We start from the raw sequence: 14,227 nt of genomic DNA on the forward strand, positions 1-14,227 counted from the left end.
TTTGGCAGATTTGTTGGAGAAAAATGCTTTTACGGAGAACGTGTAGAAGTTATACGGTGGATGTTCATTGGGTGTAGCAAACCGGTTATTTTCGTACCCGGTACGATAAATGCCTTCTAACGTCGTCGCCTCAGGGAAATTTCGTGGCCGATTCGATTTAAACGTGTCGTTGATTGTAGACGTGGATTCCTTCGACGTTACGGTAGAACATGAACTGAATTTGCTTCCACTTCGGAAATATATTATTGTCCGCAGGTAGGAAGCTTCGGAAATATATTATTGTCCGCAGGTAGGAAGCTTGCCAACATTACTTTGATTGTTTGCTGAACAGTGCATACATACAGACATACCCAGTGTGATTTTATTGAGGCATCGATCAGCTGGTATAGCTTAGTTTAATGCTATAAATAGTTTGATGCTATGATTTAATAACCAAGTGATGTAATGCTAGTCGGTTTGTGATTAGTCTGTTAGTCTATACTGGCCTGCTATACCAGTATATGTATATTCTATGATTGGAACATCAGCTTCCCAGGATATTCTCAACTTCTCGATTTTAGAAATAGTATGAATATTTATGCTAAATTTGAATATTTTTTGAATACGGTGACTGCACAAAAAATTAATTAATGTTTTCCTCAACTTTCTTGCATCGCAATATTTTAATTTTTCCCTTTTACTGTCACAGTGTTAGGCATAGAATTTATAATAAATTCATTAAAATCTGTTTTGCTGAATAATTGAAGCTCGCATACCGCAAAATGGAGTTATTTGGGGAATTAGTTGATAAAAGATTTCTTATGTATTATTGTGTCATAACTTAAAATTGTATTATTTCATCAGCTCTCTTCATTGTATAATTAAATCTGTAAATTTTCAATAATTCAAAATGTCTGGAAAGAAAGTAATTTTGGTCACTGGGGGTTCAGGCCTTGTAGGTAATGGTGTGAGGGCTGCAGCTGAGAAAAACCCACAACCAAATGAAGAATTTGTTTTTCTGACGTCTAGAGATGGAGATTTGACTGATCGGGAATCAACCAAGGCGATTTTTGAAAAGTACAAGCCAACTCATGTTATTCATCTTGCTGCCAAAGTTGGCGGACTATACGGCAACATGAGAGCTAATTTGCAATTCTTCAGAATCAATATGAAGATCAACGATAATGTACTATCTTTGGCTCATGAATTTGGATGCAAAAAAGTAGTTTCCTGTCTCTCAACTTGTATTTTTCCTGACAAAACTACATATCCGATCGATGAGACCATGATTCATAATGGACCTCCTCATAACTCCAATTTTGGTTATTCATATGCCAAACGCATGATTGATGTAATGAACAAGGGATTCAACGAGCAATACGGAACTTGCTTTACCTCCGTTGTTCCGACAAACGTATATGGGCCATTCGACAATTTCAATCTTGAAGAGGGTCATGTTATGCCTGGTCTTATTCATAAAATCTACAAATGCAAAAGAGATAAAACCCCTCTAACAATTTGGGGAACTGGAAGCGCTCTTCGTCAGTTCATATACTCTGTTGATCTAGGAAGTCTATTTCTATGGGTTCTCCGCAATTACAATGAAACAGAACCAATCATTCTTTCTGTGTCTGAAGAAGATGAGATATCAATCAAAAGGGCGGCTGAACTTGTTGCAAAAGGCTACGATTTTGAAGGAGAGTTTGTGTACGATACCACTCGTTCAGATGGGCAACATAAGAAAACAGCAAGCAACAAAAAACTTCTTAAACTGTATCCTGAATTCAAGTTCACTCCAATTGATGAGGCGATTCGTGAAACTTGCCAATGGTTCGAGGCAAACTATGAAACAGCAAGAAAATAGGATCAGAATGCAGTACTATTTCATTCCAATGTGCCTTTATGCATAAATATAATTTAGTCTATTAGTCTTAGATATTAGAAGTAGATCGTTGTTTAAGTTTTGCAATTTTCTATACTAATAAATTCTAATTATGCTTGCATTATAAAACTGTCATCTACTGGTGTTATAACAACCGTTAGTTATATTTATTCAATCATGTTATGTGGTGCCATCATTGAAGCTGTATATTTATTTGTTAACTTATTATTATTGTCACTGAAGACCTTTTAATAAATAGTTGCTAAATTGTTTGTTTTCTATTACCTACTATTGATGTTTTTTTCAGAATGATTTGTAAATTGTTAAGGCTGTGACATGGTCATACATTGAAAACCTACTTGAATTTGTCAAGGCAGTTATATTCGGATCTGCTGATGTCAATTTTAGCAATCTCAGTGGTTCTCGAACTCATTTCCATCAATTATTTTTTGCGCCATGTTTAAAAATAATAAAGCCATGAAAGCAAGAAAATAAATGCATTTTGCCAAAGAATTAAACAAATCTAAGTCCAGGCTTTGTAATTTGATATAATCACAGCGAAGGTGCTTGCCTTTGAACACCAGAGAATCTTATCGTACCCCCCCTCCTGAGAAACTCTGAGCTGGTTATTTATGCAATTCATATTCGGTATGAATATGAATCCACACACATAATGCTTATCTTATTTGATATCGTCAATGCAAAACACAATATACGGTAATTGAACGTCTGCTTAGTGTAAGGCAGTACCATTATTTTAGTGGTAATATTACTGTTATACAGATCCATTTGATAATCTTAAAATATATGTAAGTATTGTATCAATAAGTTTTTCCATAAGTGATTTCAGTGGGAGTAGTATATTCTTTGGTAGTTGCCAAATTGCAATTTTTTTCTTCGCAAGTTCAAAGTTGCTGAAATCGTACTAGAATTGTTAGTTTTAGCTTCTGATATACACAATACTGCAATCAATACACATAATTTGTATCATGTTTGTCTTAGGTTATGACCAAATAGCTTTATTTCCTAGTTATACAATATCTAATAAAATAATGGCTGATCCACCAATAAAACCTTGGGAGATAAACCGGACTCAAAGTGCTGGTAATATTGGACCATTGCATTCTATCTCAAATCCACCTGTTGTAGATGCTTCATTGACAGCAACTGATCAGGCGAGAAAAAGGTCGCCGCCTCCTGTTCCCAATAGACCATCCCAGCGTACTATGACTCCAATGGGTTATCAGCCTTCATATGGAGGATATGGTTCCTATGGCTATGGTACTGGATATGGAGGGATGTATGGTGGTGGAATGGGGAGCGGAATGTATGGGGGTTATGGTGGTGGGGGTATGTACGGTTCCTACAATAGATCATATGGTGCACCGGGAGGATTTGCTAGACAAGCAGAAGAAAGCACTAGAAATGCATTTCAATCTGTTGAAAGTATTGTGAGAGCATTCACATCCGTTTCTGCTATGTTAGAATCTACACTCGGGGCTGTTTACAGCTCATTCCGAGCTGTGCTTGATGTAGCAGATCAATTTTCGAGGGTGAGGGCAACATTTGCTGATATTCTTTCTTCTATCGCAGTCTTCCGTTTGATACGATTTTTATATCGCCGAGCTTTGGCATTTCTAAACTTGGGAGGATCATGTGAAGAGGCATGGGATACGGTCAAAACAGACTCTGATGTTATACCACAGAAGAAGAAATCAAGATCGTGGCCCATACTTCTTTTCATGTCTGTTGTTATAGGAGGCCCTTACTTGATTTGGAAATTATTGAGTGGAACAGGCAATGTACAAAAGCCTCAGACACCATGGGCAAGCGGATTATCAGATCATGTTGTTGCTAGAGTAGAATATGATTTTGAAGCTGATAATGATGATGAACTAACTGTGAAAGTTGGCGACCTGTTAAACCTTGCACCAAAAGACCAACAACCACATATACAGAATTGGCTTATGGCATCTTTAGATGGTACAAATGTAGGGATGGTTCCTGCAACTTATGTTAAGGTATTAGGCCGTCGAAAGGGAAGACAACCAGAATCAGCTGAGAATGGCCAACCTGAAGCTTCGGCACCACCTACATGACAAACTACTCGTAAACTCTCAATCTTTGTAATATGCAAATCACCCGTTTCAATAAAAATGCAATTTAAAGTAAATTTTTTTTCATTGTATAATTTCATGTTAAAGTGTCTTCATTACGAAGATATTCTCCAATATCCGCTTGATGAAAAGCAATGATTGACATAGGATCCGCATGCCTGCATTCGGCTGTCGATTTTGCTGCTACACCAAATCCCTATAAAAGAAAGGCGATTACATGAAAAATCTTTAAACAATTAGTTCATGAGATATCCCAACAAAAATTGTCAATTTAGATGTTTTTTGAATAGCCTGCAATATAAAATACATAATGGATACAAATTCAGGAAAGCAAGAGACAAGTCTTTTTATTACACGTTATACCTTTACTACTTACCAAAGGTATATCATTCATTGAATATAACACTATGCCTTGATATTTAGGAGTTCCTTCAGTAATTCTTCCTAATCCTGATTTTAATATGTGATTTCCATATAAAAATGATTGTTCTGCACCTGGTTTCACCCAAACTTTGAACTGAAAAAGTAATTGACATTATTTGATATTCTCAAACAATGATGGTTATTATTGCATTTGCACTTGTGTCAATTCTAATTATGCGGCATGTATGTATTGGTGTATGGACTATTAATCAACTACAATATTATTTTACATTTCTTTTTATGTTCAACTTCAATTATTTTGCAATGTATGACTGTTGTGTAAATATTCTTCAAATAATAAGAACAGGCTTCATTATTCACAATACAGATGAAGTAATAAGCATTGTAGGAAATCAAGAGATGTATTGTGGCGTGGGTACTACACTCCTTGGAACAATGGGCCACAAAAATGTCAGGGCAATTGAGCTGAATCTAAATTCACACAATGGGAACAGAGTATCACAAGTGTTATGGATGTTTCTCCGGCCCTTGACCCCAGAAAAATTCTATATAACTTAGTAATTATCGCAAAATTTTGGATGCTTATTTTGTGAGTGTTTTGGAGAGTTGACACTTAGAAACTGATTTACATGATCAAACCCATTATTTTTATTAAAATATACAACCGCTTGCTCGGTTTAGCCTAGTCAATTGCAGCTTTTCCTGGACTAATTTTTGATTATTGCACAATCAAATCAAAAATTCCAATTGATACGTCATTGATGACTTTTGCTCCATGATACCTGCTTTTATCTCATAATCTTACCTTTGCATAAGGCGCTAAATAATCAAGTGCAGTGACATGGAGCCTAAATTTCTTTGTTTTTGTAAATTTTCCAAAGCACACGCCAAAGCTGATTAAATTTTCTCTGCAAACGTTAGTCGCTCTTTTCATAATTTCTTCAGATACATAATATACTCGATCTCTGTGAAGTCTGAAGCAGTATACTCCATCTGGACGATCAATCAATAATTTGATGTTCTCCCCAATACTGAAACAATTAAAAATTTAAATGTCACATTTTTCGGAAGAATTGGGGTCTAACGATGTATTTGTCATAAGGGCTTGAATGTCGCCAAAAGAAAATGTGATGTAAAAAATAAAAATAGCCTAAATTTTTTTAAAAGTCTGTCTCCCACAGAACGCTATACCCTATTTGGCATGAGATAAACCTGCTTAGTTGAAAAATTTTGTTCAACTAAACGCATCTGTCAAGAACTTCATTTCACCCCAAACAGACAATTTTTTTTTTAAACAAACACACACATTACTTTTTTGTTTGGCGTTATTTTGAAGAGTTTCGGCATTTACTTAGCTAGACCCTAGAATTGGAATTGAGATCTTCAATAGCCAGCTAAAATGCAATGTCTTTTATTGAGTGAAAATTCGAGCCACTCTCTGATTATGTCTTTGCTTGAAAGTATATTTAGAAGGTTACGAGTCGCAAATGCCATTGCATCGGTCGTCAAAATTATCTCATCAGAGTCATTACCCGCAAGTTATTTGGAAAGTGGTATTCAAGTTTTATGTGAAATTATTTAAAAAAAATTGTAGTAGAAGCAGTAGAAATAAAGTATCATAAAAGTTTCAGAGCAATAAAATTCTGTTGGCCATGATAAAAAAGAATGCAAACATGTAAGATGTCACAGTTATCATGATAGCTTAAGTAAATGTATAATGGTATTTAAGAGAGTTACAGCAAGAACTGAGAGTACCGGTGTTTGCCATTCTTTCTTCTGTATTCATATAACTTTTGGAATAAGGTTGATATTGTTGCTTTGAGTAAACTTGCATAAAATGGGCTTCAAACATACAGGGTGACCCTACCAACACCTCGCCCCCACCCAGAAAAAAAAACAGAACCCGTATATTTTCTTTTTCGAACTTTTTTTCATTGTTTACGCTTGAAGTTCTGTTTGTGCATGTATTGTACCTAACAGAATGACATATCGCAATGACTGAGTAAGAAAAAATCATGTTGCTCTTTTGAAAAACGGTAACCCTGAAATTACGGGCCCAGTGAATTAAACGCTGTGACTGCTTATAGTGCCAAACAAAATTGTGACGAGAAAAAAACATCCAAACTTTTATTTTTTCTAGTAGAAATATGTCTCACAGGGAACACTATATCCTTTTTGCCATAGGAAATACCTGCTTAGTTGAAATTGGGTAGGTTTGATTTTAACTAAATGCGTCTATGGCGAAAATTTCATTCTGCGCCTGACAGACTTTTATTTAATTATTAATAAAAAAACATAAAAATTTAGGATAGAATAATTTTTACATATTTATCCCATGGGAGAGGAATAAGACAGCTTAGCCATATGGCAAACCACGGCCTCTTGTCCGGTTACCATTCCATGTCGGGTATGGGATTAGTTAGTTATTTGTTTTCGGAAGCATGTACTTGATGGTGGAGGAAGCCGTGAACCACGCTACGGAGGCGAGAAGTCCAGCAATCCTCTCGCACATAACTATCCCTGCATGGGATTCGAACCCACGCAGAGTTATCCAGTAATCAGAGGTGCGGTGGCGAGGATATTAGGATAGGATTTACATATTTATCCCGGAGGGAAGGAAAGCCAATATTAAAGCTTTTAAATCATATGGCGAACCACGGCCTCTCGTCTGGTTACCAGTCCAGGTCGGGTATGGGATTAGTTAGCCAGCTATTTGTTTTCGGAAGCATGGACTGGATGGTGGAGGATTGCCACCGCATCTCCGATTACCTCGCGTGGGTTCGCAGGCTTCCTCCACCATCAAGTCCATGCTTCCGAAAACAAATAACTGGCTAGCTAACTAATCGCATACCCGACCTGGACTGGTAACCGGACGAGAGGCCGTGGAGAGAGCGTATTCCTAACGCTTAGCAAGATGAGCCACACCACCCAATCGTCAAAATCGACTGTTCTACTGACTCAATACAGTAGTAATATAGGCCTACCACAGAAACAGAAAAATATTTCATGTTCCCGTTTTATTGTTTTAGTGAACTACCGGTACCGGTACCGGTATAGCCTAGTCTAATAGTCCACTCATGCTACACAAAACCTTCCGACCCTAACAATTCAGCAATACCAAGAATTAGAACATCATATATATAAATATCTTTATATGTACTTACTATTTTGCAAGTTTTTCAAACAACGTTTTTGTCTCATCTTCTGTTAAAGGACGCATAGTCAGTTTATTATTTGTCAGAGACGTTGAAACCGGGGCAAGACGTGAAGCTGTGCACGAAAATCAGAAAATATCACTGCCGCTACTCGCGAAACGTGTTTGTAGTAAATAGCTGGCTTCATTAGAATCTACTAAAATACTAAATCACGTATCACGTGGTCCGCTTTTTATAATATTTTGGTAAAGAGCTGATTTATGCGGGTTGCTTTTTTGCTTATTGTCGGGATGCCTTCGGTCCGTAATTTATTATCCCAGACGGTCAGCTAAAGTTTTTGTCTTGAAACGAAATCGGCTGTTTGTCTGCTTGTGGAGAATTATTTTCTGGAGCCATATATAATTGTTCAATTTGGTTTAGTTCAGTTTAATGAGAAATAATTTTGAATATGACGGCGATAAAACACGCCTTGCAAAGGGATTTATTCACCCCAAATGATGAAAGATTGTTGGGCGTTGTTCACGTTGCTAAAACGGGAAAGAAAAAGAAGTCATCTTTTTTATGTGCTTCAGGTTAGTAATCTATGCTATATGTATAAGGTATAGTATCCAAATGATATAAGGTGTTTTCGTGAAAGTTTTTTGTGTGTTTAGATCCTGAATACCACTTTTTGCTATAGAGTTTTGTCCTTTTGTCATTTTATTTACAAATACTGAAATTGCTAAATTACTGAAATTATGAATACCCGCTGCACTCTAATTCACAAGGCAAGCCTCTCCTTTTATGGTCACAAGTTTATTTTGATTCTTAAAAGTCTGAAAAAGCTAACGAAGACTAGTTTTCCAGCTTTTTGATTGTACATTTTAGTTAAACCACTGGCACGGCCGCAAGGAATACACTCACCACCGGTACCTCTGATTACTCTGCATGGATTCGCAGGCTCAAATCCCATGCGGGGATAGTTATGTGCGAGAGGATTGCTGGACTCCTCGCCACCGTACGGTGGTTCATGTAACCCCTGGTCGGTTACGGCTGCCTCCACCATCAAGTCCATGCTTCCGAAAACAAATAACCAACTATTCCCATGCCTGACATGAAATGGCAACCAGACGAGAGGCCGTGGTTCGCCATATGGTTAAGCCTTCTTATCGCCTTTCCTCCCCTGGGATAAATATGTAAATCCCATCCTATTTTTCTATCAATCCAACTGAAGTTAATCATGCAATATTGAGCAATGTAATCATTGTAAACAGAGTATTGCTGATACGAACTAGTCAAAAAACATTACAGCATTAATTGAGAGTGAAACAAACATGACAAGTTTGATCGGGCTTCAAGCTTGGGGACCATTGTGATATTACATGTATATAATTTACGTAAAAAGTTAATATAAGTCAAGCTAATGTTTTTTACTTCCATGCATTCTTTAGCTAATATTCAGAGTGGAATAATGACAGAATGGGTTGTCAAGGACACACTTGACAATGCCACGACAGTCAAACTGCAGGTTCAGAGGTTGGAATACTGTGTTGCACAATCATAATATGTACTAATTGAGTATGATTCCTTTCACTATTCAAGACCATGTGTCTGAACCTTTCGATTAGTAATTTGATTTGTCAGTTGGTTCATCGTGCTTGAATCATGATTGCCATGCCACTGCTCATCACTCAGAGCCTTCATGGGGATAATTATGCAAGAGCAGATTTCTGACTGGTCTGTTGTTACTTTCTCCGCCATCCAAAAATAATTCCAGGTAGAGTAGGATTGGCCATATTGCTCATTGTTCTGTAAGAAACGATTGCTTACAAGTTATGCATGTGCCTTTAGAAGCAGTATATATAAAATTCTTATGGCCTGACGGTGTGGCACTTCATGCTGAGCCGAGGCATTGAGAAAACGCTTGCTACTGCACATCCGATTACCCTGCTTGGATTCGCAGTTTCGAATTCCGTGTGGGATTATCATGTGCGACGGGATTGTGGACTCTGCGCCACCTGGTTCACAGCTTCCTCGACCATGCATATAACTGTCCAACTAATCCCACACTCGAGGCCCTGATTCGGCATAGGATTAAGCTGTCCTATTGGCTTTCTCCTCCCCCAGGATAAATATGTAAATCTTATATATTGCTTGTAAATGAGGATCAAATAAATGAACCCTCTATGAGAGGTGATTGAAGAAATAACTAATTTTATTACATTTTACAATATTCAGGAAAATTTTAGTATTTCAGAATACTTGATTGCCAGAATTGTACTCAGATATGGGATTTCTAATAATTGTGTGTCCTGTTTCCACAAATTATTTATCAGTTTGAAATGTAATGTGTGACGCCCAACCTCTGATACTGCTTATTCCCTATGCTAAATGTGATTCTAATCGTTATATGTTTTTGTGGCTTTCAACACTATTAATGCTTAAAACAAATTGTTCATATACTTAGTATTGTCTGCACACAGATTCATGTCCTAACACTGGCTGCTGTACGGTGATTGTTTTTTAGTAAGTAGAGATGTTTACTTTCTGATTGTGCCTACAGATAGTTGTTATTATAAGTTTAATTTGTAAAAGTTGGCGACATTGGACGATAAATATTTCTTTGTTAAGCATTATTCGAACACTGCCCCATTGTGACAGACAGGAATAACGAGTGTGTCGCAATTTATAGTATGATGTGGTGATTATTTGTACACGGCCCGCACGCTTCTGGGGATATGTATATTTGGCCCACTAGTACATCAAGTTTACCTACCACTGGTCTAACTTCTTCAGGCTAATTGAAATGTAACCTGAACCTAAAAGCGGAATGACCAAACCAAATGAACTATGATTTTCTGTGATATTCAGCATAACATGACTCTTTTACCGAAAATTGTTAGGAACCACCGGTCCATCACTACCAAATGCCTTCAAGTGTTGATATTTTAATACCTGTATAATTTCAATAAAGAATAATTAAAAGCATGATTACACAACACACTTGCACGAATTTGAAACGAAATGTAAAAGGAAAAATAAATAATTGATAAAAAGATAGGGGCAAGACTTAAAATTGACTTACGGTAGGCAAGTATGTATAAAATGGTCACACAAATTCAGGGAAACTTCTGTTGACTCAATAAAAAATTGACATAGCATAGTAAAATTTTGTAAAAGCTAAAATGAACGCTCTTAGATCTACTGTACAACAGAATTTATGATTGTGTATAAAACAGGTTGATACTAATCATAACCCATCGTGTGCTTTAAAGTAAATCCTTGCCAGTTGCAGATAACTTCATTGTATAAGACTAAGAGGTTCGCTGGATTGCCTGGCATTGAAACATGGCAATTTCCTCACTCTTCATGCTTGTTACTCATCTTCAGTACATTGTCGTTTTGATGGAAGGCCTATAGATAATAATATAATACTTTATGGATGAGATAGCATACCATTCTGAATAATCTCTTAGTGATGTAGACTGAATAATACCAGACTAGCAATGCTGGGTATGTTATGCAGGATGTCTCACATCTACGACCTATGGTAATCAATACTATGTGTGAACTCATCTTTTTGTGCACATAAGCAACCTGAGTCTAGCAAAACATTTGATATATCCATCCATACCTACTCTATGCATTGATTTTAATAGGTTTGATAATTTCATGTCAAAGTTTTCAAGGCAGGCAGATACGAAATAATCTCTGACACACTCAAATATTATTATCCAAGTACATTGCGGTGCATAATTCGGGGGAACAAATTTCAACGATAGTTCAACCAGAGGCTTCAAAAGAAATTGAACAATCATGCACTGGTTGTAACAAACTTATAAAAAAAAAGAATATGTACCTTCTTCAATTTTAACTATATGGGCATCATGTGGAGGATAAATCTGTGTCTGACTTCTTTTTTTATAATCCATGTTATTGAATTTCTTTCTTATCGCCCGATGTAGTGTAGGGGAGTATCTTAATCCATTTTGACAAAGAACCGGGTACTCAGAGCATAGGTTAGTAACTGTACACTTTACTTCGTATTGGTCAGGATTTCGTCCGAGAACATTTTTGAGAATAGTTGAAATATCTCTCACTAATTCTTGGAATGCTTTTCTGTTCGTATTATTTAAGATGTCATATCCCTTTGACATATATTCCCGTAGCGATACGTTTAAAGGAAAAGGCCAAGTTATACCATTAGGGTAAGGCAAAGGAGATGCATTTTTAGAAGCAAGATAGCTTTTCTTCTGGTTTTGGAAGGTCATTGTACTAGAGGTTTCAGGACCATCCGATACCTCATCATCAGGATTGGAATTATCATGCAGGTCAATGGGACTTTGTGATGTCACATGGAGAGAATTCCAGTCTTTTAAAGCTGAGTAAAGCATTGTCCAACCATCCTCTCCTTCACTGCGAAGGCCTGGGTATTCAACACATAACATGGCTGCTGTATATCGTAAATCACCTTCTGATATATTTGGTCCAAGACTGTTTTTCAAAGTGTTATGAACTTCAGCCACAAGGCTGTTAAACACAGAATCATTTCGCTTAATACTGTTAATGCCCACTAAAGACTCTTTGAGAATTTGGCTTAGTGGGAAAGGTGATGTTATATTTCCAGGATAGGGAATGAAAAATGTATTAGGACTTTTAGGGGACTTAGGTACGATCTTATTATGTATTGGTGAGGAAGGCCCAAATATAGATGAATTCGAGGATTCGGCTTCATCATCGGAAGATATTGGAACAAGACCCTCGGGGGTTTGTGCATTTTTACGAAAGTAATTTGAAAACATATTCGGAGATGAAACTGAAGTAACTTTCTTAATGATGCACGGATCTCTTTCTTCTTGTATATTTTCATTAAGAATAGTCTTCGTTGTTCTTGCTTCCTACAAAAAAAAAATTTATTTTTTTGAGTGAGTGTATTGTCACCTTTCATGATGCATATCTATATTGAAAAATATCATAATATAAAATTTATTTATGTTTCACAGCAGAATTCAATTTCCTCAATAAACTAAAATTGTTAAATCCAAGTAGAACAAGAAGATTAAGATAAATAAGCATTCTAGAAGCCCTGATGCCATACCTGTAATTTAGGAGGACTTCTCTTGAATGCTTTAAAAAATAACCACAATTCTTTTCTGATTCCAAAGCGAAATCCTCTGAATTCCTCATTCACATCTTCTCTAGTTAGTTGATCGATGTCATCCATTTGGAATTCAGCATCTTAGAAAAAAAGGTAGTTTGAAGTAGGAACTTAGGGAAATACCGTATTTTCAGGCTTATTGGGTGAAAATTACGGTAATTTTAGTATGACAAAAAATCAATATTTTGATATTGAAAGTACCTGTATATCATTATTGCGTTTATAAAAAACTTTTTCTGTTTTATAATATCAATCCAACCACCAAAGTAGGTAGCACATAATAACCATCATTTGGAAAATGTGAACCTACCTTCTATTGCCTTCACAATATCAGAGGTAAATTGTGTTGATGCTTTAGCTATCATCTCTGACAGGTTTGCAGACATTTTAACGAGTTTTGATTAAGAGTTTGAAAGCTGTTAAAGTAAAAGCGTTGTGTCATTTGATGAAATTGTTGATTTAAAAAAATGTTATCATTGTTAATTTTCAAAATACTCAATTTAACCCCAACTGTATTTAATGACATAGACTACTCAAAATATGGTCATGGGCTTTTAATATCCACATGTTTTTTAATAGAACTAGTAAGCTCTTAAATATCTTCCCAAAAACCATCCTAACCTGACAAGCTGAGCAGTAACAAGTGAATAATGAGATTTTCATATTTATTCCTGTGAGAGGAAAGTTGATTAATCATAGGCGGATATTATGAACCGGCCTTTCGCCCGATTACGAGTTCCATTTGGGGTATGGACTCTTTCAGTCCCATACCAATCAGCCGATGCTGCATGACACATACATATATCAGTAACTTCCTAAGTTGTTAGCAAAGACAGAAATTCGGTCTTTTAGAAGTGCTTCAACGTACTTATCAGTATATTTGACAACCATCGCACCACTGGTACCCTTAATACTCCACCGTAGTCATTTATTCGACAGTTAGGACGCAATATTCCGCTTCCATTTAGTAAACACAACCCCCATATACTGTTAAAGCATAGGACGTCTGTGTTTACAACGGGGTCGAACTAATTAATCACGTGCTTGTTCCGCCCGAAGTGCTTCTGTTTCACGACGCTCCGCTAACGCGATATTTCGCAGAATTACGCTACAAATTGCAACTTGCTTGTTTTTTTATATTGCAATATTCAAATGCAATTTTACAACCTAGTTTTGATTAAACTACAGTACCGGTTAGTATATTACGTTCTAAGCTGAGAGATATGTTGAAAATGACCCCCGATTGGATGAAATATTTCATACAATGGCGACTAAATAGTTTAAAACTATGTGCTTGATTGTCACTGCTAGGCATTGGCTTTCACAGCATGATATACTGAGGTGACAAATTATGCTATTCTTTTAATTAAAATGGGTAAAGATCAAACGAAATACGGCGCCTTTTCCCGCGATTAGCAGGCAATCAAGGCTCGCAGTTTATCTGCCGAACAGCATTGTGGGAACCTTTTTTCTCTCTGTCTAGCGTGCGTCGCGCTAGCGCTATCGCCATTTTCAGCGTGTATTTTTGTGTGGCTTAGTTGCGCGCGCGTTTGTGATTGTGATTTTGTAGTTT

The 14,227-nt window shown here is 36.6% G+C and overlaps 5 protein-coding genes across 7 annotated transcripts in view; 3 read left to right on the forward strand and 2 right to left on the reverse strand.

The window, feature by feature from the left end:
• Positions 1 to 732: 732 nt before the first annotated feature.
• On the forward strand, positions 733 to 2,131 carry LOC120329420 (GDP-L-fucose synthase-like). Its single transcript, XM_039396035.2, has one exon. It carries the CDS (start codon positions 890 to 892, stop codon positions 1,841 to 1,843), a length of 954 nt encoding a protein of 317 aa, XP_039251969.2. The 5' UTR covers positions 733 to 889; the 3' UTR covers positions 1,844 to 2,131.
• A 719-nt stretch (positions 2,132 to 2,850) lies between these two features.
• LOC120329419 (peroxisomal membrane protein PEX13-like) lies at positions 2,851 to 4,726 on the forward strand. Its single transcript, XM_039396034.2, has one exon. The coding sequence runs from the start codon at positions 2,851 to 2,853 to the stop codon at positions 3,958 to 3,960; it is 1,110 nt and encodes a 369-aa protein (XP_039251968.2). The 3' UTR covers positions 3,961 to 4,726.
• On the reverse strand, positions 4,024 to 7,731 carry LOC120329421 (60S ribosome subunit biogenesis protein NIP7 homolog). Its single transcript, XM_039396037.2, has 4 exons — positions 7,527 to 7,731; positions 5,168 to 5,393; positions 4,355 to 4,495; positions 4,024 to 4,174 (listed from the first exon to the last, which is right to left on the reverse strand). Exons 1-4 carry the CDS (start codon positions 7,580 to 7,582, stop codon positions 4,055 to 4,057), a joined length of 543 nt encoding a protein of 180 aa, XP_039251971.1. The 5' UTR covers positions 7,583 to 7,731; the 3' UTR covers positions 4,024 to 4,054.
• An 87-nt stretch (positions 7,732 to 7,818) lies between these two features.
• Positions 7,819 to 14,227, forward strand: part of LOC120329414 (exocyst complex component 1-like) — a 37,561-nt gene continuing 31,152 nt past the window's right edge. For all 3 annotated transcript variants that reach the window (XM_039396022.2, XM_039396024.2, XM_078118689.1), the window contains exon 1: positions 7,819 to 8,089. In XM_039396022.2, the coding sequence (XP_039251956.1) occupies positions 7,966 to 8,089 (124 nt within the window). In that variant the 5' untranslated portion in view covers positions 7,819 to 7,965. The remainder of the gene's footprint in view (positions 8,090 to 14,227) is intronic.
• On the reverse strand, positions 10,425 to 13,859 carry LOC120329417 (uncharacterized). The gene is made up of 5 exons (XM_078118693.1): positions 13,523 to 13,859; positions 12,965 to 13,070; positions 12,595 to 12,734; positions 11,356 to 12,394; positions 10,425 to 10,910 (listed from the first exon to the last, which is right to left on the reverse strand). The coding sequence occupies exons 2-5, from the start codon at positions 13,038 to 13,040 to the stop codon at positions 10,873 to 10,875; spliced, it is 1,293 nt and encodes a 430-aa protein (XP_077974819.1). The 5' UTR covers positions 13,041 to 13,070; positions 13,523 to 13,859; the 3' UTR covers positions 10,425 to 10,872.

This window comes from Styela clava, chromosome 12 (genome assembly GCF_964204865.1).
Source record: "Styela clava chromosome 12, kaStyClav1.hap1.2, whole genome shotgun sequence".
NCBI lineage: Eukaryota > Metazoa > Chordata > Ascidiacea > Stolidobranchia > Styelidae > Styela > Styela clava.

Coding starts and splice junctions, on each gene's coding strand:
- LOC120329420 (XM_039396035.2), top strand. CDS start 890: ATGTCTGGAAAGAAAGTAATTTTGGTCACTGGGGGTTCAGGCCTTGTA.
- LOC120329419 (XM_039396034.2), top strand. CDS start 2,851: ATGTTTGTCTTAGGTTATGACCAAATAGCTTTATTTCCTAGTTATACA.
- LOC120329421 (XM_039396037.2), bottom strand. CDS start 7,582: ATGCGTCCTTTAACAGAAGATGAGACAAAAACGTTGTTTGAAAAACTT. Junction 5,394..7,526: donor TTTGAAAAACTTGCAAAATA/GTAAGTACATAT, acceptor TAATTGTTTCAG/TATTGGGGAGAACATCAAAT. Junction 4,175..4,354: donor CAATGAATGATATACCTTTG/GTAAGTAGTAAA, acceptor TTTCTTTTATAG/GGATTTGGTGTAGCAGCAAA.
- LOC120329417 (XM_078118693.1), bottom strand. CDS start 13,040: ATGTCTGCAAACCTGTCAGAGATGATAGCTAAAGCATCAACACAATTT. Junction 12,735..12,964: donor TATTGTGAAGGCAATAGAAG/GTAGGTTCACAT, acceptor TTTTTTTCTAAG/ATGCTGAATTCCAAATGGAT. Junction 12,395..12,594: donor GAAGTCCTCCTAAATTACAG/GTATGGCATCAG, acceptor TTTTTTTTGTAG/GAAGCAAGAACAACGAAGAC.